The sequence below is a fragment of the Dreissena polymorpha genome, chromosome 5 (assembly GCF_020536995.1).
Source record: "Dreissena polymorpha isolate Duluth1 chromosome 5, UMN_Dpol_1.0, whole genome shotgun sequence".
In the NCBI taxonomy this organism is placed as follows: Eukaryota; Metazoa; Mollusca; class Bivalvia; order Myida; family Dreissenidae; genus Dreissena; species Dreissena polymorpha.
Window position 1 is genome coordinate 2122114 of NC_068359.1, and position 25076 is coordinate 2147189.

General features: G+C 34.6%; 2 protein-coding genes across 5 annotated transcripts in view; both read right to left on the reverse strand.

Moving 5' to 3' along the window:
- LOC127881227 (exportin-T-like) overlaps positions 1-11899 on the reverse strand; it is a 58988-nt gene extending 47089 nt beyond the window's left edge. For all 4 annotated transcript variants that reach the window (XM_052428962.1, XM_052428961.1, XM_052428960.1 and 1 more), the window contains exons 1-7: positions 11763-11899; positions 6856-6959; positions 6478-6563; positions 5063-5119; positions 4075-4144; positions 3326-3538; positions 2604-2687 (exon numbers count right to left, since the gene is read on the reverse strand). In XM_052428962.1, the coding sequence (XP_052284922.1) occupies positions 2604-2687; positions 3326-3538; positions 4075-4144; positions 5063-5119; positions 6478-6563; positions 6856-6959; positions 11763-11775 (627 nt within the window). In that variant the 5' untranslated portion in view covers positions 11776-11899. The remainder of the gene's footprint in view (positions 1-2603; positions 2688-3325; positions 3539-4074; positions 4145-5062; positions 5120-6477; positions 6564-6855; positions 6960-11762) is intronic.
- Positions 11900-22368: 10469 nt separating this feature from the next.
- On the reverse strand, positions 22369-24839 carry LOC127881266 (beta-1,3-galactosyl-O-glycosyl-glycoprotein beta-1,6-N-acetylglucosaminyltransferase-like). Its single transcript, XM_052429014.1, has 4 exons — positions 24751-24839; positions 24155-24574; positions 22676-22902; positions 22369-22466 (listed from the first exon to the last, which is right to left on the reverse strand). The coding sequence occupies exons 1-4, from the start codon at positions 24837-24839 to the stop codon at positions 22369-22371; spliced, it is 834 nt and encodes a 277-aa protein (XP_052284974.1).
- Positions 24840-25076: the final 237 nt, after the last annotated feature.

Sequence of the window (25076 nt, forward strand, 5' to 3'; positions counted from 1 at the left end):
ACAATGTAAATTATTTTTCTTGTGTACTATTTTGTGTAAAGTTCCGCCCATAAAAATAACTTTCGGCTGTTCTGTCGATCAGATCCGCGACTTTTATTTATTTATAGCCGAATTATTACGCTGGTGGAAAATGTATCGGCATATTTTGTTTAATTACAGCGCGTGCTTTCAGTGTAAAAGGTCCGCCCACAATTATTGCAGAATATACGATTTTCTTCTTTGTTTATATGACAGTTTACTGTATCATGCATGAAATGCACAATTTCCACGAGGATAACATCGAGGTTTGTATCTCCTAAGTAACTATCAACGATTTTATCCTGGACACAGACTCTAGTATACACTCTGTGTTCTGGACGAGTACACCTTACGGACCGATTGTGCTAGGTATAAGCCAGTGAAATTATCGATTGATATTGACACGGGGTTATTCACGCGTGACTAATACACAGCCGCGCGAATATTCGCTGCTTGGGGCCATACTCTGATACTAGTCAGTTGACGTGCAAAAATCTGGTCCTGACCGGTTTAGAGACTGCAGCGAATGGTTTATCACACATAATCGAGATAAGAATGTAATTAGGGTGTACACTGTGTAATCGATTTCATGACATGGGAATTTGAGCAAACAGAATCAGACCGACTGTTTGGGATTTTCAATCGGTCTTTCATGACCTCAATCGGTCTAGAACCGACAAAACCGACAAAAATATGATCCCTGCTATTTGTGTCAGTCAAGAGTTCAGTGATTTCACTGTAGACAATTCCATTTCAGCCAGTGAAAACTATTTTGTTCTGTTACCTGCATGGAACAAATCAACTGAATTCTCTCTACTGTACATTAATCGTGAATTTTAAATTTCACATTTTATTAAATGGATGAGATTAAAAAGTCTCCAAAATGGATGTCCAGTTTTCTGTTAGATGTAGATTTTACAGCTATAGATGGGAAGCCATGGCTATAAATTAATTCACAGGCAAGTATACTATTTATAGATCTATACCATGTTGTCTTTGTCTGAATGCACAGTCACATTTTTAGTCAGACTAGGAGATGCAACATGCCATTGTCTCATATATTTGTTCATCTTTAATTGTTATCATCTCTTCTTAAAAAGAACTAGAGTTAGTATGGATTTTTTCCTTGTTGTTTTCGTGAAATAAATTTATTAAACAGATAATATTGCAATTAAAGTTGCGCTGATTTAGCAACTTAGGATTGGTCGATCAAAAGTCCAATGCTTAACCATTTTATTTCAGAAGACACTTAAAGCTAATCAATTATTAAATTTAATCATTAAATTAAATCCAGGGATCCTTTGGATTTCCTTAAACATGGTTATAAAATCCATCTGATATAAACCTACAACAAACTTATATGCATGTATGCGATGCATTTGCAAACAGAATATGTTAACAAATGTAATTCACCATGCAGTGGTTTTGGAAACTCTTCAGTGGAGGAAATACGCTACATCCCAACTTAAAAACAAGAGGGCCTGAAAGGCACAAAGTCGCTCACCTGAGGTAACAAGATATTAATGGGACAAATCTTCTGACCAAGTTTCATGAAAATCGGAAAATAAATGTGGCCTCTAGAGTGTTAACAAGGTTTTACTAAAGCCATATAAGGAAAAATGCCCCGCGCCCTGGCAGCCATGTTTTTCAACCAACCGGCATCATTTTTTAACTCGTCCAAGATATTATTGGGATGAATCTTCTGACCAAGTTTCATGAAGATCGGACAGTAAATGTGGCCTCTAGAGTGTTAACAAGATTTTACTATAGCCATATAAGGAAAAATGCCCCGCCCCTTGGAAGCCATGTTTTTCAAGCAAACATAATTATTTTCGAACTCATCCAAGATATCATTGAGACCAATCTTCTGACCAAATTTCATGAAGATTGGACAATAAATGTGGCCTCCAGAGTGTTAACAAGGTTTTACTATAGCCATTTAAGGAAAAATGCCTGCCCCTGGTGGCCATGTTTTTCAAGCAACCAAAACCATTTTCGAACTCATCAAAGATATCATTGGGAAAAATCTTCTGACCAAGTTTCATGAAGATTGGAAAATAAATGTGGCCTCTAGAGTGTTTTACTATAGCCATATAAGGAAAAATGCCCCGCCCCTTGGCGGCCATGTTTTTCAACCAACCGGCATCATTTTCGAACTCGTCCAAGATATTATTGGGATGAATCTTCTGACCAAGAATCATGAAGATTGGACTATAAAAGTGGCCTCTAGAGTGTTAACAAGATTTTACTATAGCCGTATAAGGAAAAATGCCCCGTAACCATTTTCAAACTCATCCATGATATCATCGAGACCAATCTTCTGACCAAATTTAATGAAGATTGGACAATAAATGTGGCCTCTAGAGACTTAACAAGGCAAATGTTGACGCCGCACAACGGACAAAAAGCGATCACAAAAGCTCACCATGAGCATGTTGTGCTCAGGTGAGCTAAAAAACTTGCCACTTGCAAAACGAAACTTAAAGTTTTTATTAAGTAAAAAGGCTGTAAAAAGATCTTTAAAGGCATTTAAAAGGAGGAAATCAGCTGAAAGTATGAGAAACCACACCCTGCAGGTCACCTACCAGTATCTGCAGCCAGGAGTCTGCGAGACGCTGGACACATTGCTCCCTCATTGCATCCTTGATGTTTGTGTTTCGCTCTGTTTCCTGAAAAATATACATACAATTACAGGGATGGAAATTAGATGGAGCCTATTTGCCAATGTCCCCTAAACTTTGTCATTTTATTAGAATTTGTATCTCCTCCTTACACGAAGCATTGAAGCAACAAGGGTTGCCATCCATCCACAAAAATTAATTTGCATTGCTGCGATTGAATAGTCTTATATTTACAACTGTATGCTTACAATATTAAGATGTATTTCATTCTGTATTACTATTTGATTCATTCTGTATTACTATTTAAAGTAATGGCATTATTATTACATTCCTACAAAACAACATTAAACTTATTAAAATGTAGTATAAATTGCATTAATTTGGATGAAACAGAGTTCAATATTTGGATTCAAATTATTTGCAAATATAACCCCCTGATGCCACATGTCTCAATATGTAGCAAGTTGTAATAATCCTGTTTTCTACCTTAAAAACAGAGCATCATTTGAGCAATTCTTTTATTACATAAAAATATAATGACACAAGCCCAGCTTCATATCGTACTTCAATACACTTTGTGTTTACAGACAGGACAGACATACGTCCATGGTGAATCCAGTATAACCACTGCATTGTGTATGGGTGGGGGGTGGGGGAATAATTCCTCAAGGCAGATAAGCTCCAACCTGAGGGGTGTGCGCAATGTCTCTATCCACGACCTCCGAGTCTATTTGCAGCAGGACACGCAGGTACATGTCAACTGCGAGCGGACCCAGGCTAAATGTGTGCAGCAGGTCCTGGTAGAATGCCGGCCATCTTCGAGGATAGTCAACAACAAACACCAGGGAGATGACCTGAGACACCTTGTTCTTCAGGAAACTCTTGTCAGGCTTTGTGCCCTGTAATAATATGTTAGTAATACTATGTTTATGGCTTAACAATTTAATCATGTTAAATACATTTTTTATTCTTTATTTAACATTCTTTCAAATTAAAAGGAAAGCAAATAAAAATAAAAGAGAACAAAGAACCACATTAACATAAAATACCTCGTGACTTAAATGAATAGTAATAAATAAAATTAAATTGCACATCATTTTGTGACTTCCGTAGTTTTGTCACATTCATCATTCTATAGGTTCAATTACGGTGATAGAGGCTTATCACAAAACTTTTTTTAGTCTTATTTCAGGGTAGAAAGAACCGTTACTCAAATCAAAGCTTTATAAGCGTCAATCAAACTCACAACCACCTGGTAACAAGGCAGACACAACATATCATTGACAACATTATCACTTCTGCAGGTGGCATACCTAAGAAATGTGTACAAATAACTACTTTTGCCTCCATGCATTGATGCATTTAGTAATAAATCATGATATGCAATACTTGTAAATGTCTCTCAAATATTGAAAAATGAACAACAAGGTGATACCTGGAGTTGGAGCAGTCGACCAATCAGATTACGCACTAGCTCATGCTCTGCCTGGCTGCTTTGCAAATACCTGAGAATATGTAATGGAGTGGTACAATATTAAAGTAATAAAGTATCAGCATCATTAACAGCAGTTTTTTTGTGTTTATAATTTGTTTGATTTGAACAGATTGAATTGCAAACATCCTAGACACTGTTTGAAATGGATTTATGATAAATTGTAGAAAATATTTACTGACAAACATAAATACAAGTAGTTTTATGGCGTGTATTACAGACCAAAAGTGGACCAAATTTGTAAACCAAATTAGTGTTTTCTAACACCAATTATTGAGTATACTGGAATGATTATCACATCTAAGACTCAAACTTCATTGCAACATATAATTTAACATTCAAAAGACATATAAACAATACATGTTTCAAACAAAGAATGTCCATGAATCATAGGTCTAAAATTTAGCATACAATATTTGCATTTTTTAATAGCACCAACATTTAATAAATGACAGAGTAAAAAAAAACAAGTATAATATAGTTCACATACTAGAAAATGTATTTAAGACCTATACACAAAATAATTTGTATCTGGTATCATTCATAAAAAAAACAAGAGCTGCCAAAAGACAGCATGCTCAACTTTTCTTCTACTTTTATGGTATAATGTACATCATCAGTCAGTCACCTGGTATAATGACCACAAAGACATTTGAAATAATATCTAAAGTAAATATACAGAGGATGTACAGTTGATACAGAACTTAAAGCTGTAAATCAATCAATTAAAACTTGAAATGTGACCATGGCAGGATTTTTTTTGGTAAACTTTTAACATATCATTTAGTTAAATTAAAGCTACCTTAGCACATATTACCAACAGACAGAGTTACTCTTAAGATTAAAGAACCATCTCCCAAACTTCATTTGTGGGAATAGCCTATATAATAATGAATGAAATAACTAAATAAATATTCTAATACTGACATACCTTCCTCTGAGATAATGCTCAATCACTTGTAGACAAAAGAACTTTATATGATCATTCCTGTAAAGTAAATAATTGCATTTCATTTTTATCCTGACGCTTTTTGAAAAGCTTGGGGATATTGTGGTTATCTCCGCCGTCTGTCCGTCTGTCTGTCCGTCCGTCCTGGCCACGATCTCCTCCTACACTATAAGCACTAGAACCTTGAAACTTACACACATGGTAGCTATGAGCATATGTGCGACTCTGCACTATTTGGAATTTTGATCTGACCCCTGGGTCAAAAGTTATGGGGTTGGGGTGGGGCCTGGTCAGAGATTTTCACTCATTTTTTAATGTTATTTTACATTAACTTCTTCATTTCTACACCCATTTACTTCAAATTGATACTGAACCTCTCTTATGACAATACAGTCAATCTCAACTATGCATGGCCCCATTACCAACCCTGGGGCGCCCCCGCCCACATAGACCACGCCCACCCAAAATTGCCTTTTACTATAACTTCTTCATTTCTACACCGATTCATTCAAATTGATACTGAACACCTCTTATGACAATAAGGTCAATCTCTACTATGTATGGCCCCATTACCAACCCTGGGGCGGGGCGCCCACATAGACCACGCCCACCCAAAATTGCCTTTTACTATAACTTCTTCATTTTTACACCGATTTACTTCAAATTGATACTGAATATCTCTTATGACAATACGGTCAATCTCAATTATGCATGGCCCCATTACCAACCCTGGGGCGCGCTCGCTTACACAGACCACGCCCACCCAAAATTGCCTTTTACTATAAATTCTTCATTTCTACACCGACTTACTTCAAATTGATACTGAACATATCTTATGACAATACGGTCAATCTCAACTATGCATGGCCCCATTATCAACCCTGGGGCGCCCACTGGGTCAAACATGCGGCGTGGGGATACGCGTCGGCCTCTGCCGCGCCATTTCTAGTTAAGTTTGAGACATACTTCTGAATTGAAAAATATATCATAAAAATAACGTTTTACTATTACATTTCTTAATAATAATTTATGCATGATGTTTAAAATTATAAGTAAGCAAATTTTATCAAGCAATGTTTAAAAGACAACAACACACTAGCCTTCCATTTTCTTAACAGATGTTTTACCCTTTCCCCATAAGAAGCAAAGTGAACATGGCTATGTGCAAACAGCATAAAAACCAGAACAGCCTGCAAGTAACTCACAGTCTGTTCAGGTGTTACGTTGTTTGCTGCTCATCAGTATTTAAGGGTTGGAAATGAAGCCTTTACAATTTGAATCTAGTAAGAAAGGTCTTAAATTAAATTAAACTTTCTAAGGGACAACAAAATAGGCATCTATGTGTGAAAGAGGAAATCTAACATGTATCTTCTGTACAAGACTATCATATATCATACCCTTCATAAGAGCCTTCTGTAATTGCCTGTGCACAAAGCTTCCAACCGTCTGCTGATTGTTTCAATTGCTCAAAGTATTGCAATGCCTTCAATGGAAAATTGTCATGTTATGAATACAATAACTACTGAGCTTGCTGAACGTTCTAATACACACCAACAAACTGTTGTTAACAACATAATATTATTACCTTAAGGGGTGAATTATATTACCTGCGAGGTAAATTAAACATCCATTTTAACCAAAATATTTAACAATATTCAGCTACATTGTACTATTTAAAAGAACCATAAAACTAAACTTAAATTTCCTTCCCCCTCTGGCATTTGTAAATCATCCTCAAAGTCATACTGAAAATCCTGATGAAACCCCAGACTCACCGAAGACTGCTCCTGCCAGCTTGCCAAGCTGGCCAGCCCCTGTAGTGCTCGATCATCCATAACGAAAGTTCCTCTCTGTGAGTAGCTGTAATCTACACACCATGCTAAAATAACAATACATTGTATTGAAATTTTGTTTATGGGTAATATGAGTACATGTAATTTGAAATTGATCAAATTATAAATTGTAGCAAACACATAACGAATAATATTGATTCTGTTGTTTAAATTATATTTGTGGATTTCTTCAAATACATTGTATCTATCAATAAACAAGACCTATGTAAGTGCAAGTTCCCGTTCATACCCGGATATTTCAGCCCTGTGATTAACCAGGTTGTTTTATTAATATTACATGCAGGCCTTGAAGATTTTTTCCAGAGCGACTCGCCCTGCAGGGCGAGTAGGCCTGACAATCCACTAGGCCTTCACTTTAATTTACTCACCCTGCATTAAAAAAAATATATATCTATATTTATAGTTATGATCAACCAGAACCTTTTTGTAAACTTTCTGTTCTTTAATTTTTATTTTTTCTGTTTATTTTTAATTAAATATAAGAATTATTATAATTAACCAGTTATGTATTATTTTTTTATTTACATTAAAATGAAATCTTATTCTTCACGGAATGACCAATATATTTAACTGCTTTTTTCACTTTTAATTGATTAGCTAAGAGCACTGACACCTACGAAAAGAGCGAAGCCGATTTCCAGAATTATTTTTATTGTGCCCGTGACGTCATTTTTTCATTGTCAAAACGAAAGTGCAGTTTCTTTGTGTACTAAACCTATTTGTTGTTCGTTTGAAAAAATGTTCGCAATTTGTATCGATGTGGCAGGAGTTCTGGAACTGAATTTATATTTCTCAACTTGAAAAACGGCACTCGCCTGGTCGGTCGAGTATTTAACAAACTTTACTCGCCTGACCGTCAACTTCACTCGCATATGCGAGCGGTCGAGTGGATTCTTCGAGGCCTGACATGTTTGTTCAACAATGGCATTTACTTTCTGAACAGTTGTGGATTGATTTGTAAAAGACATTAAATGTAAATGGGAAACCATGAAATAAACTTAATATCATCAGATAACAGTTTGTGTAGTGTTCCTTCTAGATATTTTTTTCATTTATTTGGTTTAAGGTAAAGGCAAGTTTTATCTGAATTGTTTCTACAGAAATTACACTAAGCATAAATCAGGTACAATGTATCAGGGATTATTTGGCTCAATGGTGAAAAGAACCAGTAACGCATCAATTGGGAAAAATTACTGCGAAAACACTGAATTGGGCAAATTTGCTTTGTGAAATCTTCAAATTGGGAATAATGGGTCAGCGTCTTTTCAATTGCTAGGTAAGGTCATGTAACAATGTAGCCTGACTTTTTAAAAACTAAATACATTTAATATGCTTATCATGAGAAATAAGTCTGTACTTGTGGGAAAATATAGATAACACAATATATACATGTAGCATTTATATAATAATCATACAAATACAGACTTTACTAGTTCAATTAAAGTATGGATTTTGCTTTTGGAACTTTTGGTGTGTAGTCTTAAAGCCGTTTTCTGACCGGCTGTTCATATTTGCTTAAATGAATTTGGAATAACTCAAATTAAAATGCCAAGGAAAACTCTTTAAAAATCATTTCATGGTAACATTACACTTACATTGACTGAGTGAGTGTATATTTGTTCATCCAATGATAAACTAGATACAACTTGTGACTAAGTTTGGTGAAGATCTGATGAAATTTTGGGACAGACCGACAAAGTGACTTCTATATAGCCCCCATTTCCAGTAATGGGGGTATAAAAATAAAGGAAAAGCATTTGAAAAGCTGTTCATATTCGCCTTTTTCAGTCATAAACGCATTTTAGTTGTACCCCTTTTATAAACTGTCAAATGTATGATTAAATAACAATATAATTCTAATTGTCCGAATGGCTAGAGGTTAAGCCGAAAGCATATTTATCCAAAATACACTGAATGAAGTAGGGCTGCAACGGGTATCCGAAATATCCGATGATATTGGATCCAACTTCAGATTCGCGGTACAGATCCACCCCTGGAAATTTCGGTTCCGAATATTTATTTTCATAGTTGTATGTAACCTAGCGCTGTTTTCACGGGTATTGTTTTTTCTACAGATTGGTTCTGTTTAAAAGATAGGTATAATAGTCGATATTTATTAACATGTGACAGTCAAATAGCAGTTCATGTGAGATCCTTCGGCTTTTATTTTATATGAACGAGTGTCATTGGACATTCCGTAACAAGCCCCGAAAGCAAAACTCATTCGTAATCATGGAGGATTTACACATTACAAATGCAATTCCTAATGGCAATAAGTAAGTTTTCAATACTTATTGTCTTTCTGAGTTGTATTAAAAACAACGGTAGTGGATCCAGTGTGGCTTGACTGTTATTCAGGTAAATTTTGCATAATTTCGCAACCTGTCAAATTGTGTTCCTGCATCATGTAATGTCTTGAAAGCATCTTTCGTCACATACTTAGTTTAAATGCTATCTTGTGATGCAAGGAACCTCAGTGCCCAGTGAGAGAATCTTCTCCACAGCAGGAGACCTTGTCAGTGCTGATCGGGCTTGCCTGGACCCATGAAATGTTAATATGTTAATTTTTGTGAAAACATACATCAAACTGTATGAACAGTGAAAAATGTATGTTAACCAGCAAACTAAAGTGAAAAAGTGTTAAGGTTTTGTTTTATTTTGACATTGCTACAATGTTAAACGAGAACTTTGTTATGTTCTTTGTTGATAAATGTTTAATGTTTTGTAGTCAAATTATACTTATAAAACATTGATTTCTCTAATTTAGACAGAAAATTCTCATTTTCTCTTATTTGAGGAATCCGGATCCGAAAAATTGTAAGAAACCATATTTGGATTCAGATCCAAGCAATATTTTTGGATTCGTTGCAGCCCTAGAATGAAGCACATGCTGGATGAACTATTTTTCTTTATTTATCAAATTCTATTTAGTTCTGATGTTATCTTTTTTTCACTTTTAAAGCATCTTAAGACCAACATTAACAAGAGCACCGCATAATGGTTGCCACACTAGGCTGCAAGTGCAGTTTTGAATAGATGAAAGCTTGTCAGAATTTTTTTTTTTTAAATCACAGTGACCTCTAGGTTGGCGCTAAGGAAAAAAAACTCGCCAAATCTAGGGGGTCCGGGGGCATGCCCCCCCGTAAATTTTTTGGATCCTAAATCGTCTGTGGTGCGTTTTGCGGCTATTTCCTGAGCAAAATTAAGACTATTTTTGTCTGCAATTAGCCCAATTTTTGCTTGAAAATTTTTCTTCGCTGTTGAGCCACTTGCTGACATTTTGCAGCCGATTTTTTTTGTTTACATAGACACCGGTGGCGTAGTGATACATTAACACCGTTAAACAGTTTTCGGTACATGAGGTATTTAGGTTAGAAACCACTCAAACAGCCCGCCATCTCGGTAGTATTTATATAACATTTCATGAAATCCAAACATTACTTTTTTTCTTTTTTTTGTTTTTGAAGAAATGCGTGAGAAATTACTAAGTCAGTAATTGCATGTCAAAAACCGTGGGACTCACGGCGAAAACGCAAGACTTAATGACAGGTAGACGTTTCCGATTCTGCATTCACGTCTGCACTATTTTAGACGTCCTCCGATCACAAACCTAACATTTGGTCATTTCCTGAGTTTACATTATTCTGTCTGATTTCTTTTCTAAAGAATTGTGTTAGTTTCTGTGGCTTCAACTTTTCATTTTCGTTCGCAGCGTCCATTTTCCCGGAATCTGCAACTCACTTTCTAAATCGGTCTTTCAAGTCGCATAGCGACCGTAAAGGGAAGTTACTCTATCTATTTTTTTAGCCAATCAAAATCGTTGTTTCTTGGGAAATTAGTTCATAGTGGCTATGTCAATGCCAAAACTCCACCCATCTGCTTAAATGACAATTCCGTACTGGTCGATTCCATAACATTGAATCGGAACATCTATAGCATAGATGATGACAAGGCACGCTTCAGTGATTCAGTTATCACGTAAATCGCCTAGTAACCCAAATGTTCGAAAAGTCTGGTCGCTGTGTAAAGCGTGACCAATTAAGACATTAGCCATGTGGATTATCGACCTAAGCGGTCGTCATTATCCCCTGGGGCCTTTCCGATAAGGGTGTTATCTGTGTAATCTTAGCGATGTTTCTGGCGATTTTTACTTATACCGATTTATACGGCCTGAAAACAGGCGTTTAGAGCGTGCATTTGTTAAGCATAGGGTCTATTTTTTGCAATCGCCAATTTCGTGAAAATCTTATTTTTAATCGCCAGCCAGGAATTGTTATCGCCAATGGTGATTTCGGCGATAGGTAACGCTAACTAAGGACCTTGACCTAGTGACCCAAAAATGGGTGTAGCATGTAGAACTCATTAAGGTGCAGCTGCATATGAATTTTCAACGTTGTAGGATGAAGCCCTTTGATTTTAGAGCCAATTTTTAAAACCTTGACAAAATGTTAAGGTTTTAGCACAACGTGGACAGCGGACGAAACCACGAGCTGGCTATGACAATACCTCGGGTTTTCTCCGAAAACAGCCGAGATAAAAATATATGTTAACAACTCCTTTTGAAGACACATGTATTTTAAGGTAAATTTGCATCTTACCTTTTGATTTGACAAGAGCCAATTTTTTCACCTCCATTAAAGCTAAGTTTTATTTTGAAACAAGCAAGGTTTTAACAATGTTTATTATTTAAAAACGTTATTCTAGTCCGAAATCTATGCATATTTTATGATACAGTTGAATAGAAGTAATTGACAAGGTTTCAGATAATTTAATATAAATAAGACTTCAACTAAAATAAGTGTTAGAACGTGATATATTGTGTAATATACCTTTAAGAAACATATATTTATAGCTTCAAGTTTCACGGTTTCAATCCACGTTTCGTCATATTTAGTTTGCGTTCGAAAGTAATACACCCTATCATCAACATCCGCAGGTTACAAAGAACTACTTTTTGGGTTAAAATACACTAGAACCTATTCGAGTTCGGCCTATTCTTACACTGCGGTTCATTACATTCACATTTACAATTGAATGTTGAGGCACGAACGATAACTCTACTTCGTACTTCCTACAGTCAATTGCTGACTATAACAGGAAGGCCTATTATAGGCAGATGTGGACATTGTCGAGTCCGTTTCCTGGGAAGAACCAGTACTTGGTGTCTGTGGAGGAGATAATGAGATTGCTCCCCGAGTAGGGAGCGAACCCACGAACTCCCGATCGCTAGGCGGACACCTCATCCACAACACCACCGCGAACTCTGCTAGGAGAATGGTTCGGCCACAGAACTAAGTGACCAAGTCAGGAAAACCGAACAAATTAACTAACTTAAAAGCTACAATATTTACATTACAAGAGATATTTTTAATTAAGTATCAAATGTAAATTCTATCTAAACTTCCCGTGTTTAATGCTGCTGTTCATTCAAACTCATGACGGGTTTTAAAAGAACCAAAGGATTGTCTTTAAAATACTGAATTTATATTCTTACATTGGAATCACAGAAGCCATAAAAATGTACAAGTTTGTATTGTTCTAGTTTTTAACTTATAATATTATGTTAATATCAGCGTTATTCTACAACTTATTATATAAATGAAAGGAAACAGAGACACAAAATATACATTTAAGTAACAAAATGATAAGCGCGGTGAACGGACGTATATTTTGAATGTGATCGTGAAATTAAACAAAAGTGTTCAGTGGTGTAGATTTATACGTGGTCGAGGCCATGATATGGGAAAAAAATAAAGGCAGTAAAAGAAAAGATAGAAATAGCAGTGAAAATAGTAGCGCAGTAACTATTCAAAGTAAACAGTTCAAACATATGGAGGCCCGTCAAAAGATTTTGATATTTTGGATAATACAGTTAGTGGTAGTGAACGTTTAAATAAGACAAATTCGGTACTATTTGGCGATGATCACGAGTCGAATAATAGTGTTTTTGTACCAGAGAGTGGATTATATATTGACTTAACTGTGAGCTTTTCAAACATGGCCAGATGCAGTGTTAACGAACCGACTATTTCGGATGTGATGAAGTGTCTGATGGCGATTAGCGATCGGTTTGCTGTAGTTGAAAAGAAACTTTGTGTTTAAGACGTGCTCGAAAAAAAGGTTTGTAGTTTTGAGAAAAAGTTAAAGAGTATCTGGGTTGCTATTGATGATCGGGCAAAAAAGTTGGAGGAGGTGTGTCCAAGATCGATGACTAGATTGATGGGGCTGATGTAGGTTCCGCCTTGTAAGCCAGTAGGATTGAGGACCTTACCTTGAGACAGCGATGGCACCCCTTAGTGTCGAGGTGACATACCGTAATCAATAAGAAATAAACTCATTTTTACTTCCTTTCCGGAGGATAAAAGTGGTGGAAATGAGTCGCCGGAATTAACAGAGCGCAAACTCAGGCAACACCTCCACGACGCTTTGAAAATTGCCAAGGAGACTGTGAGCAGCATCCGATACGAACGAGTGCAAAGATCCCCTGGGCAACCAGGTCCGGGAAAGGTGCGTACCATTGTAGACAAATTTACGAACTTCCATGATCGAGAGCTCGTGCGGAAGCAATGGAAATCTCTTGCAGGTACAACCTTTAAAATGTATGAACAATTTCCGCAAGAGGTACAAGCCAACCGCCGTAAACTTGGTCCCATGTTGAAAGCGGCTAGGGACGATGAGAAAATATGGATCGTGTACGATACACTATATGTGGACGGACGCCCGGTACGTGCATGACTATGGACACGACGGAGGTGCACTGTCAGTTCTGTCGTGGAATGTGCACGGACTAACATGTGACAAAAAACAATCTTCAGAATTTGTAAATATTTTGTCATGTAACGACATTTGCTTTTTATGAATCTTTAACAAATTCAAAAAGTAATGTTTCTGTAAATGGGTATATATGTCATAATTTTTACGGAAAATTCCAAAATAGAAATGCCAAAAGATGTAGTGGTGGATTAGTTCTTCATTTTAACGAGGGTTTAAAAAACGGTATTCAACTCATTCAAAATCACTATGATACAATAATTTGGCTTGAACTTGATAAAACATTTTTCAAAACCGATCAGGATATTTATTTGTGCGGAACGTATTAATGGTGCGAAGATTCACCTGCGTATAATATTGTTAATGTCGATTTGTTTGATGTTTTGGCAAGTGACATTTTTACTTATATTAACAAGGTTGCTGTTTTTCTTGTTGGTGACTTTAACAGCAGAGTTGGTAATAAAAATGATTTTATAACCCATGATAAGTTTAATATATTAATTCATGACAACGATTATGAACCCGACTGTACTCCATTATGGGCCTCTGTTGATCGTTCACATAATAATCATGGTGTTAAACTATTAGATTTGTGTAAATCTCTTAACATTCGTATTGTTAATGACCGTGTTGGAAATAGAAATAATTTTACATTTCTGGCACATAACGATTCATCTGTGATTGATTATGTTCTGTGCAGTGAACGTTACTTTTCATTGATAGGGGAATTAAATATTGGTCAATTTAATGAGTGGAGCGATCACCGATACAATTAACATTGCTGTGTAATGCGTCCAAAAAGTTATGATAGTTACTCTGAAACTAAGTATGGAGGGAATGATGCGTTTTTACAACAGTTCCAATCTGATTTAATTGCTATTTTACCGAGATTTAATTCGATTGTCAATAATGTAAGCTGTGAAAATAGGCTGTCAATAAATAAGGCTCTGAATGATTTTACCACTGTTTTACGCAACGTTGCGGACCCATTGTTTTCTAACCGGACTGTTACACTCAAATGTTGTTTTAGTAATGAATCTCCTATGAAACATTCAGATTGGTTTGACACCGAATGCATACGTATTCGCAATGAATATCTTGAACATCTGAGTCGTTTTAATGTTTGTCCGTCGGACTTAAATAGGGCACAATTATGCGAAAGTAAAATATATAACGTTTATACGCAAAAATAAGTCATTTTTATGCGCGCAAAATGAATGCAATTCAAAACCTAAAAAATGTAAACCAAAACAGTTTTGGAAATACTTTAGAAAACGAAAAGACAATTTTAATAATAATTTATCATTAGACGAATTGAAAGATTACTTTTCAAACATAAGTAGAAAAATATTTGAGTGTAAACATGTTCAGGCGGAAGCCTTTTGTGAAAGTAATGATTTTAATATTCCCAATGAATCTTTCCCCGAGTTATATCGACCTTTTACCGTTAATGAAATTGTTTCTGCAGTAAAATCATTGAAAAGAACAAAGCGTAATTATGGTAGTGACTGTGTTTTGGACGAATATTTAATCAAAAGTATTGATATTTTATCAGCACATTTGTGTGATCTTTTTAATTCTATACTTAATGCAGTTTTTTTCCTGACAATTGGGCTGAAGGTATAATAATTCCGCTCCACAAAAAGGGTGATAAAAACGATGTGAATAATTATAGAGGTATTACTTTGGTCAGTTGTGTAGCAAAACTTTTTACAACCGTTTAAAACAAGCGAATAGAGCAATTTTGTAGCAATAATAACACTGTTTCGGACGCACAGTTCGGATTTCGTAAGGGTCGATCAACTGTTGATGCAATATCTGTGCTATTGTTCAATATATATATGTATATATATATATATATATATATATATATATACATATATATATATATATATATATATATATATATATATATATATATATATATATATATATATATATATATATATATATATATATATATATATATATATATATATATATAAGATTATATGTTGTTTTTGTTGATATGATGAAAGTTTTGATTTTATTTATAGAAATGGCTTATGGTTAAAATTGTATAATAGTGGAATACGTGGAAAACTTTAAAGAATCATAAGAGATATGTATCAGCATGTTAAATTGTGTTCTAATTTTTCCGATTACTTTGAATACGCAGTTTGATAATGTCAGAGTAAGGTATTGTTACCTCTTTTGTTTTCTATCTTTGTTGAAGGTTTGGAGTTGTTTTTGCAAAAGGATACAAATTGTGGCGTCATGTTTGATGATTATGTCTTAATACTTAGCAGATGATATGGATATTATAGGTAAAATACCATATGAAGTACAGCAACATTAAAGTAATTTAAATACATATTGTGACACATGGGGTCTTAATGTTAATACTTCAAAGACAAAAATCATTGTTTTTCGTGGCTTATTACATAATGAGAGCTGGGCATACAATGGGAAAAACATAAAAGTTGTAAGTGATTTTAACTACTTAGGAACACTCTTTAATTACACTGGTAAATTTATCTTAAATCAAGAGCATCGAATTGGAAAAGCGTTGAAGTTATTAATGTTCTTTTGTGCAAGTGTAAGGATTTGACTTAAGACCTAAGACAATGTGTCAGTTATTTGATGCCTTTGTGAGTCCTATTTTGAATTATTCCTGTGAGGTTTGGGATATAGACCGTTCCATAATTTAGTAATTACCCAATTATCTCCCCTGAATACTCTCCGCGTCCGCCATTACACTACTGCCAAACAACCGGTAACATATATAAGAGAGCACCGATTATTCAACGGGTGAATTTCTTTCTTTTTGTAAAACTTGTTTGTTTGTCATGCAAATTGTATGAAATAAAGTTTTTCTGCTAGAGGAGATGTTAAGTTAGTGTTATAACAGAAAAATGTTTGAAAAACGTGCATTTTTTAGGTATTTGTCTAGGAAAATAAACACGTTAACACATTAAAAAAACCAATTAATTAAACTAAATGCAATATTTATCATTTGATTATATGCATCAATCTTAAAATCGCGTAATCCTTTGCATTCCAGTGTTGAATTGCCCGTTTGTTCTGCATAATCCGATTATCTCGTTTTGATCAGATATTATCCAGACTTAACTAACAACATGCCGTCATCCCGGGGTGTCATAAACCACACTGGGTGGCAGATGACAGTCTGGTCATTAAACACAATTGATGATGCCACCATGTCTTCTCTTTCTGGTAGTATTAAGCAGTCATTTGGTTTAAAATTTTACCTCCGACATACTTAACAGTTGCGTTCATTAGATATGTTACATATTGTACAAATTAAAAGTTATGTCCAATATAGAATATCAGAAATTGTACACCGTAAAGATACTAGCCCGTTTAATCCCTGGTTTAATTTATGAAAAAAAGTATTTGATAATTATAAAATTTACCTAAAAACATAACATTTAACGTATTTAGCGGGTATCGGTTAATTAAAACTACGTCATTTCGTATGAAGATTTAATGTTACGGCAATGCACGAACGACATCATAAAACAAGAAATTATATTTGACACGAACGGGGGTAAATATTGTTTAAAAAAATATTAATATAGATATATGTGTGTTAAAATGTTAGATATTTGCCACTCATACTCACTAGTAACGAGTTTTCAATATACATGAATACACAGTTCAAATTGCATCATGTAAAGTTGTGTTTTTCAGTTGTATGTTTATATTCCTCAATAGCGTCATTCTCTGTACAAAACCCATCAAATTAAAATTACATGTTAATACTGTCATGCACTTCGCTTTTAATAGGGCTTTGTAGTACGTTTATTTTCGATGCACCCTTTATACTTTCTATTACTCCTGTGTTTATCACACTAACGTACTCATGCCATTCATAATTATATTTTTATAATTAGATGTATTACTATTGTAATTTATTGAAGCTTTTCTGCAAAAAATATTACGGCTTATGCATAGAGCTCTTTGTTGTGTCAAATTGTCGGCCTCTCAGTCTTCAGATAATCTTTAATTTGATGCTTATGCCGCGTTTTTAAAGTTGCAAATAAATGTATTAATAAATTCGTTTGGCGCTTAATAATATATTTTTGAAATATTATTTAGGTGTTTTTTTCGGAGTTTTTTTGTGTGGATTAATTGACTAAACATTTGGTGTCGTTATCCACTTGTTTTGCGTTACTTCAAAGACCTATAAAATACATTTTTTTTGTATTTTTTAGCTTTATAGCTGTTAAATGATTCACAGATGAAAATATAGATATATCACATAGATCACATTCTCTTCATCTTCCGAATAATCACATAAAAGATCGTCAAGATCAATATCACTCTCTCATAATAAAAAGCTCGTTTTTTAACGTGACAAAATTCCATAATTAAATATAAATCCAAACCACAATTTTTTATCTTTGATATCAGTTAGAACAAGAAAAATAAAGGAAGGCGTATCAAAAATATCATACTTAATATAATATGCTATGATTTTGGAATGTAGATTTTTACCACATGAGACCAATTACAAACAATTAGCGGTAATTAATTGCGCGAGAATCTTTAATAAGTATTAATTAAAATATAAATTGCTTAATGTTGCGGCTATTAAAATCAACACAACAATACATGCGTGAATTGTTTGTGAAACGTTAAAAGTAACAAGTCTAATCAAAGACATAGTATGAGCGACTGAACCGGCAAATTTTCGCCGATGATTACCACTTGATTACAGATATAAAAAAAACAAATACACGAAAGCATTTTAAACATTTTATTTGTAACAATCAATCTCAACTTCAAACAATCATTTAAACAACAAAAATGTGATAATCGCCTCACATTAATTCATTAAGTAATTTATTTATCCGACAACGGTTAAGCGGGTATTCTCTACGTTTTTGGCTTTTGGAATCACAGTCTCGCACCAGTTAGCAGCAGTGTAATGGCGGACAGTCACGTGACTGACAATATGGCGGCGGTCAATTTATCGATTATGGAACGGTCTATACTTAGTCAAAGGAACTAGAAAAAGCACATCTCAAGTTCTGTAAGCGGTTATTGATATTTAAAATAAAAACCTGTAATGCAGTCACATATAACGAATTAGGACGATATCCTTTGTTTGTTAATAGGTATATTTAGAATGATTAAATACTGGTTGAAACTTGTAACCTCAAACAATATAATTACTAAAATTATTTATTCGCAATCTGTTGCAGATAGTTATAATGGTCATTCGAATTTGGCTGCAAATATCAGAACATTGTTGACAGAATATGGGTTTGCATATATATTTGAGAACCCTAACGTAATCGATTAGGATACATTTTAAATGAATTTAAAACCCGTATTATTGACACCTTTAAGCAAGAAACTATGTCTAAAATAGAAAATATCTCTATGTTATACCTATGCAAGTATTTAAACAATCACATTACTATGAGCCCAATCTAGATATTTTGTCCAAAAGTAATCTTTCATTTATTAGCAAGCTTAGATTAAAAGGACTTCATCTAAATATACAAATAGGCCGTTATAAACGAATTCCTAGAGAAGAAAGATATTGTACCTTTTGCAATTCTAGGGATATCGAGGACGAGTACCATTTTGTCATTATATGCACTTGTTATACTGTAATTAGAAAGAAGTATATTAAACAATATTACTATGTTAAACCTTCTTTATTTTAATTTGCACAACTTTTGACCTCATGTTATAAGACCGATATAATTAAGTAATCTTTGTAAGTTTGTTAAGGACGCTCTAAACTACAGAAATGCACTAAATTTTGTTAATAACTGAAACACAGTTCTTCTCCGAATAACTTTTCGATTAGGTATTGTTTAACTTATAAGATCGTATAACTCTTTCACTTAATGATATGTCATGTTGTTTTATGTATTATACATGTATATGTATCGAAGGCGATGTACTTGTTAGGGGCCATCCAACAGATAAAGCGTCGTATCGACGCGAAACGAAATTTTGGGAAACTACGAGCATGACCAGGTAGCTTATATAGTTAAAAAATACATTATCTCTCTACATGAGCGTGGAAGGTCGAGTGGTCTAGGCGGGAGGCTTTTTACTCCAGGACTCCAGGGCTCAGTGGTTCGAGCTCTGTTGCGGGTTACTTTTTTCCCTTTTTTTAAATTTTTTTTTCTTGGTTTTTTACTGGAGATTTTTAGTTCAAATGTTTTAATTTATCAATATAAAACATTAAAAGCATTTAATTACAAGCTTCAATACATGCCAAAATCTGTTGGACGGCCCCTTTAAATAAAAGGTTCTGTTCTGTTCATCTAAGTGCATTTTGTGAAAATTATTGAACGCAATATTACACACCTACAAATACATGTACTAAAATTGTGCTGCATAACATATAAATATTTCGCACTGTTCGAAATTTAGATTTTCAATTGTTCACACATTTAGTTAATAGAGCTTGGCTTTGTAAAAAAACAACATACAGTGGCAAGAAGTAATAAATGTTAAAACTGACACCTATACGGGATCGGTCAATAAATTGTTGAATGAACCTGGGGATTGATATTAGCAGTACTTTGAAACATTTTGCTTTAGTACTTTTCTTCATAGATAATCAAATAATAACCACTTATGTTGCAAATTGTGTATTTCATATACATTTTAACTATTTATTCTTTACACAACACGGGTTTATGCAGATCATTAAAAACATAATATTGACAAATATCACTTCCTTAATGTGTACAACACGATTGTAAATATATTCATCAAAATCATCGAAGAAATAATACAAATGTGCGCTTACATTACCTCCTATTTCAAGATTCAATTGTGTCTACTATATGATTAATATGTTGCAAGTTTAGTAAAAGACGTCTACGAAGTGTACTTTGAGGACAATAATGGTGAACTGGTAAATGAAGTGACTAGCCTAGAAGCCAATAAGACGCAGTCCTACATAAGCTGTTGGACTATCACGAAAGTTTGGGTGGTATTGGTAAGAGAATCATTATGTCAAGCCAAACCTAGAAGTTATGCGAAACACAATTTAATAAGGTATGTTTTCATTTGCAAATCATCATAGAGGTCTGGATTATGCCTTGCATGTGTCTGTATTTGAACAGAAATAAAAAGTATTATATATGCCTCATGTGTAATGATAGTAATAATGATTGTTTGAAATCCACGATTACCTTACTCAATCGTTAAAATAGTTATACATAAAGTTTTGCATTTCGAAGACACATGAATAACTCGCGTATAATCTTATTCAAATAAAGCTTATATAAATCCTGGAAGCTAGTGTTTTCTTTACCAGGTTTTAAATAAATTGTTGGGGGAATAAAGGCCAAGGTCGACGTGACGTAATATTGAAATATATTTCCGCTTTATTATTTGAATGAGGTGGAGCTATTGTGTTAAAAAGTGTTTGACTACACAAAGGCTTTAGTAATAAAGTCTAACAAGTATGTTTTTGAAGTGTAAAATTAAAAGTATTTTTATATGGATGTGGGTTAGTACTTAGATAGGATGAACACATGATTTATAATCCAAACATAAGTGATAATTGTGACTTTGCTTCAAGTCGGCGACAAATAAAGTTGACTAAATAATTTGCAAATGTTTATTTGATAAATTTAAACATTGGATCTAAAATCTCCAGTAAACAAACAAGAATACGATTAGAAAAAGAATAAAAGTAATCCTCATCTGGGCTCGAACCTCTGACCCTGGGTTCCTGGAGTTAAAAAAACTTCTGCTTAGACCACTCGGCCATCCGTGCTCATGTTATGACGAGATGTATTTTATACTTTATATAAGCAATCCTCGTAGTTTCACAAAATATAACGACAACAACAGAACTTTCCAAATAATTCAATCGTTTCTCGTTGCAACGCTTTATAATGTTCAGATTTTTAAATCGTCAAAAGATGCATATAATGGATATTTTAGAGCATGCTAAATGTTCAGTATTACTATTTTCTCACAAATATCATAACTAAAATGAAAATGTGCGAATCTTAAACACTTTTTTTTTGTCAATTTACCAAAACGTAAAAAGGCGCCTTTAAACGACATGATTTTTTCTGAAAGTTGCGTTTTAACATTATTAGTGTTAGGTATTAATAATTACAAGATGTTTTGACTCATTTTATATTCAGTCAAATGTATCTTAATATTTGAACACTTTTATAAAAACTTCTATAGTTTTTTACATATCTTTTTCAAACGCATGCATTTATACGTGCGGGACTTGAATGAAATACAATTAGTTGATCCAAAAGACTCCTGGTTGCACATTGCCAAACTTTGGAGACGTTATTTCAAGTAAAATGGGGTGTAGATAATTAATATATCAACACATGTTAAATATATACTTCAAAGATTCATTTCAAAAGACAATTATTTTGGCATGTTTTAATTTAACAAATTCAACAATAAAGTAACTGTTTTAAAATTGATCCCATCGATGCATTCAAACATATTTTATCCAACTTTATTTTTTCACAAAGACCAACTGTATGTAGTAGCTGGCGTCAAAAGTCCGACGTCCATAATAATAATCTCTAGTGCGATTTGCCATCAACTCTTCCAGACAATCGTAAGCATATGGATGAAAATCTTGATGAAGTTTATTTACAAATAAACTCTTGCTCCTGACCAGCAGGGGTAGGTCACCCGTTGCTATGATACAGACGCCGCGAACTCTTTTGCCCGCACACGGCCCCTGTTTTTGAATCTTGCTATGTAAGGCTTTGCTGCTATGTCCCGGGTCTTATTACCTAAAAAATAAAAATTAATACCACTTCAAATAGGAACATAATCATATCCCAACTTACCATCATAGTGTTAACGCTATTTTTTGTAAAACTTACTAAAAGCCCATCATTTGTCTAATGCAGTTAAATATATATAAATATCCCAACGCCAAGTTACTTGCATTATGATCATTACACTTCTACATGGCTTATCCGAATGACAACAAACCAACCTGTGTAAGCCCCGGGTGCACCAAGGCTCGGATTGTGATTCAGGGTAGCAAAGAAGGTCTTATCTGGAATCTTCGTTTGTGTTGTCCAGTTGTAGAATTCAACGGCCTTCTCGTTGTGAAGAGCAAATTCCACGAATGCCCGACTGAGTACTGCATGCACTGCCCCTTTGACGGGTTTGATTTTAAAGGGTGGAGGACCGGCCTCTTTCCATCGGGGAGAGAAATTCCTTAAAAATACAGGAGAACTTAGCATAGCTTGAAAATAGTCCATGAAAAACTAAAAGATAACCTCGAATAACTTGAAAAGTATTGAAACGATGCAATTTTTATGAAGCGTCACTGTTTCGAACGTACTCCCATGAAAGGAAAGCAGAGACTTCGGATACAAGTTATAGAGGTTCTTTGGCAGACCATGAAGAAAACCTAGAATACATAGAAATACAAACGGACTGCAATGTATAAAGCATGCTCTGCAAAGTAAGTTATGAAAGAAGTCAGCAGTTTACAACTTGTTAACCCTTTAACAATAACTTAGAAATGATTACTTCAGTAATTACAGGAAACATAGCATAAACTTGATGCACGAACATTATTATAAGAAAACTCTGTTGAGAAATTAGAACAACGCGCTAAGTTAAAAAAAAAGATTCCATAGGCAAATGCTTTAAATTATTTCAAGAAAATACAAGAATTATACTCAACATATTTTTAAGTGATTGTAATTTATTTTATTTAAATAATTATTGCTAACATAATTCATGTAGAAGCAAGCGTAATAAAAGTTCCGCGAATGGATGACAGAGTATTTAAAACGGCACGCAAAGCAATTACACGAACTGAAAAGGCGGTAAGTACTAATTTGCACGACTACCGTAGTTCAACAGTTTAGTGATATTTAGATATAATCGATGCGCAAAAAATGTACACACCAAATATCGTCAGGTTAACAGTGTTTTTTTTAAACAACAAGAGATGTGTTTGTCAGAAAAACGATGCCCCCTATTGCGTCGCTTTGAAATCAAATTTCAATATATCATTTGACAGCTTTAGAAATTATCTCCCTTTTAAAGCTTATTACTTCCCTTGGATTGTATTTTTTTACTTTTGACTTTGAAGGATGACATTGACCTTGACCTTTCACCACTCAAAATGTGCAGCTTCATGAGATACACATGCAAATATCCAAATATCAAGTTGCTATCTTCAATATATGGCAAAAGTTATGGTCAATGTGAAAGTTTTCGGACGGACACAGACACACAAACACACAGACAGACAAACGGACTGACAGTTCAACTGCTATATGCCACCCTACCGGGGGCATAAAAAGTAAGTCTAGAGAGCGATCGTTGTGCCTGCAAATATTAAATGGCCCATGTTTATAGAGATAACTGAAAGTCAATATCTTGTTAAGTTATAATAAATGTTGGAAGTATCGGTAAGTGCTTATGATAATGACACATATGAATACAAGTATACCGTGTGTCGTGTTCTACGTCGTTGGACCGGTTGAGGGCTGTCAGAATTTTTACCAACTCGAAGTTCGACTTCAGGGGAAACTCCTGACCCGTCAGGTTAATAAAGTACTTCCATTTACGACTACGTCGATGAAGATCCTCCATGCAAACTAGTTCCGGTGTTAGAACGGACAATTTGCCCCATTTCACTCTGATCCGTTGAGACGCCATAAAAACATTGCCAAAGCATCCCGTAATGGAAACGACTGCTTTAAATATTTCGTCACTGGTTTTATCATCCACGTGAATGCAATAGAAATTCTGCGGTCTGTAAATGGCACGCAGAAGTCGCTCAAACATTTCAATGTCTTTGTACATCAGAATGCTAAAACCTACAGGAAACTCTCTTTCAAGCTCCGAAAGTGTGTCAGTTATATAGCCTCTATGAAGTTTAAATGAAGAACAATTTTCAGTCCACTTTTTATAATAATTTGGCTGCAAGTGCGTTCGCTTAAGGGTTTCTGTCAACGTATTTGCTCCATTAATTTCTTCCTTGTAGCCCTTAAAGATGGCTTCACAGTCGACATCAGTCACTAATCGACCTTCTTTAAACATAACTGGCTTTTCATCGTGTTTGACGTTTTCTGTGTGATTCGTCGTTGCTGTTGCTCCTCTTTCTGTCGGAATGTAAGCCAGCGCCCCATCATCGTGTATTCTAACATGAAATAATGTGTTGTTTTGCGACAAAGACGTTGGCAGTATGTGTCTATCAAAATGTGGTCCAGACAGTTGGCTCGTAGTCCACAAAAACAGCGCTGGTAGTGAACCAATTGCCACTGTCACAATTGCACATTTCAGTACAGACTTCTTGGCAAAGCATGCCATAAACATGACACAATGGCGGGGCATCGATGCATATAGTTCTGGTTCAAATCTAAAACAAA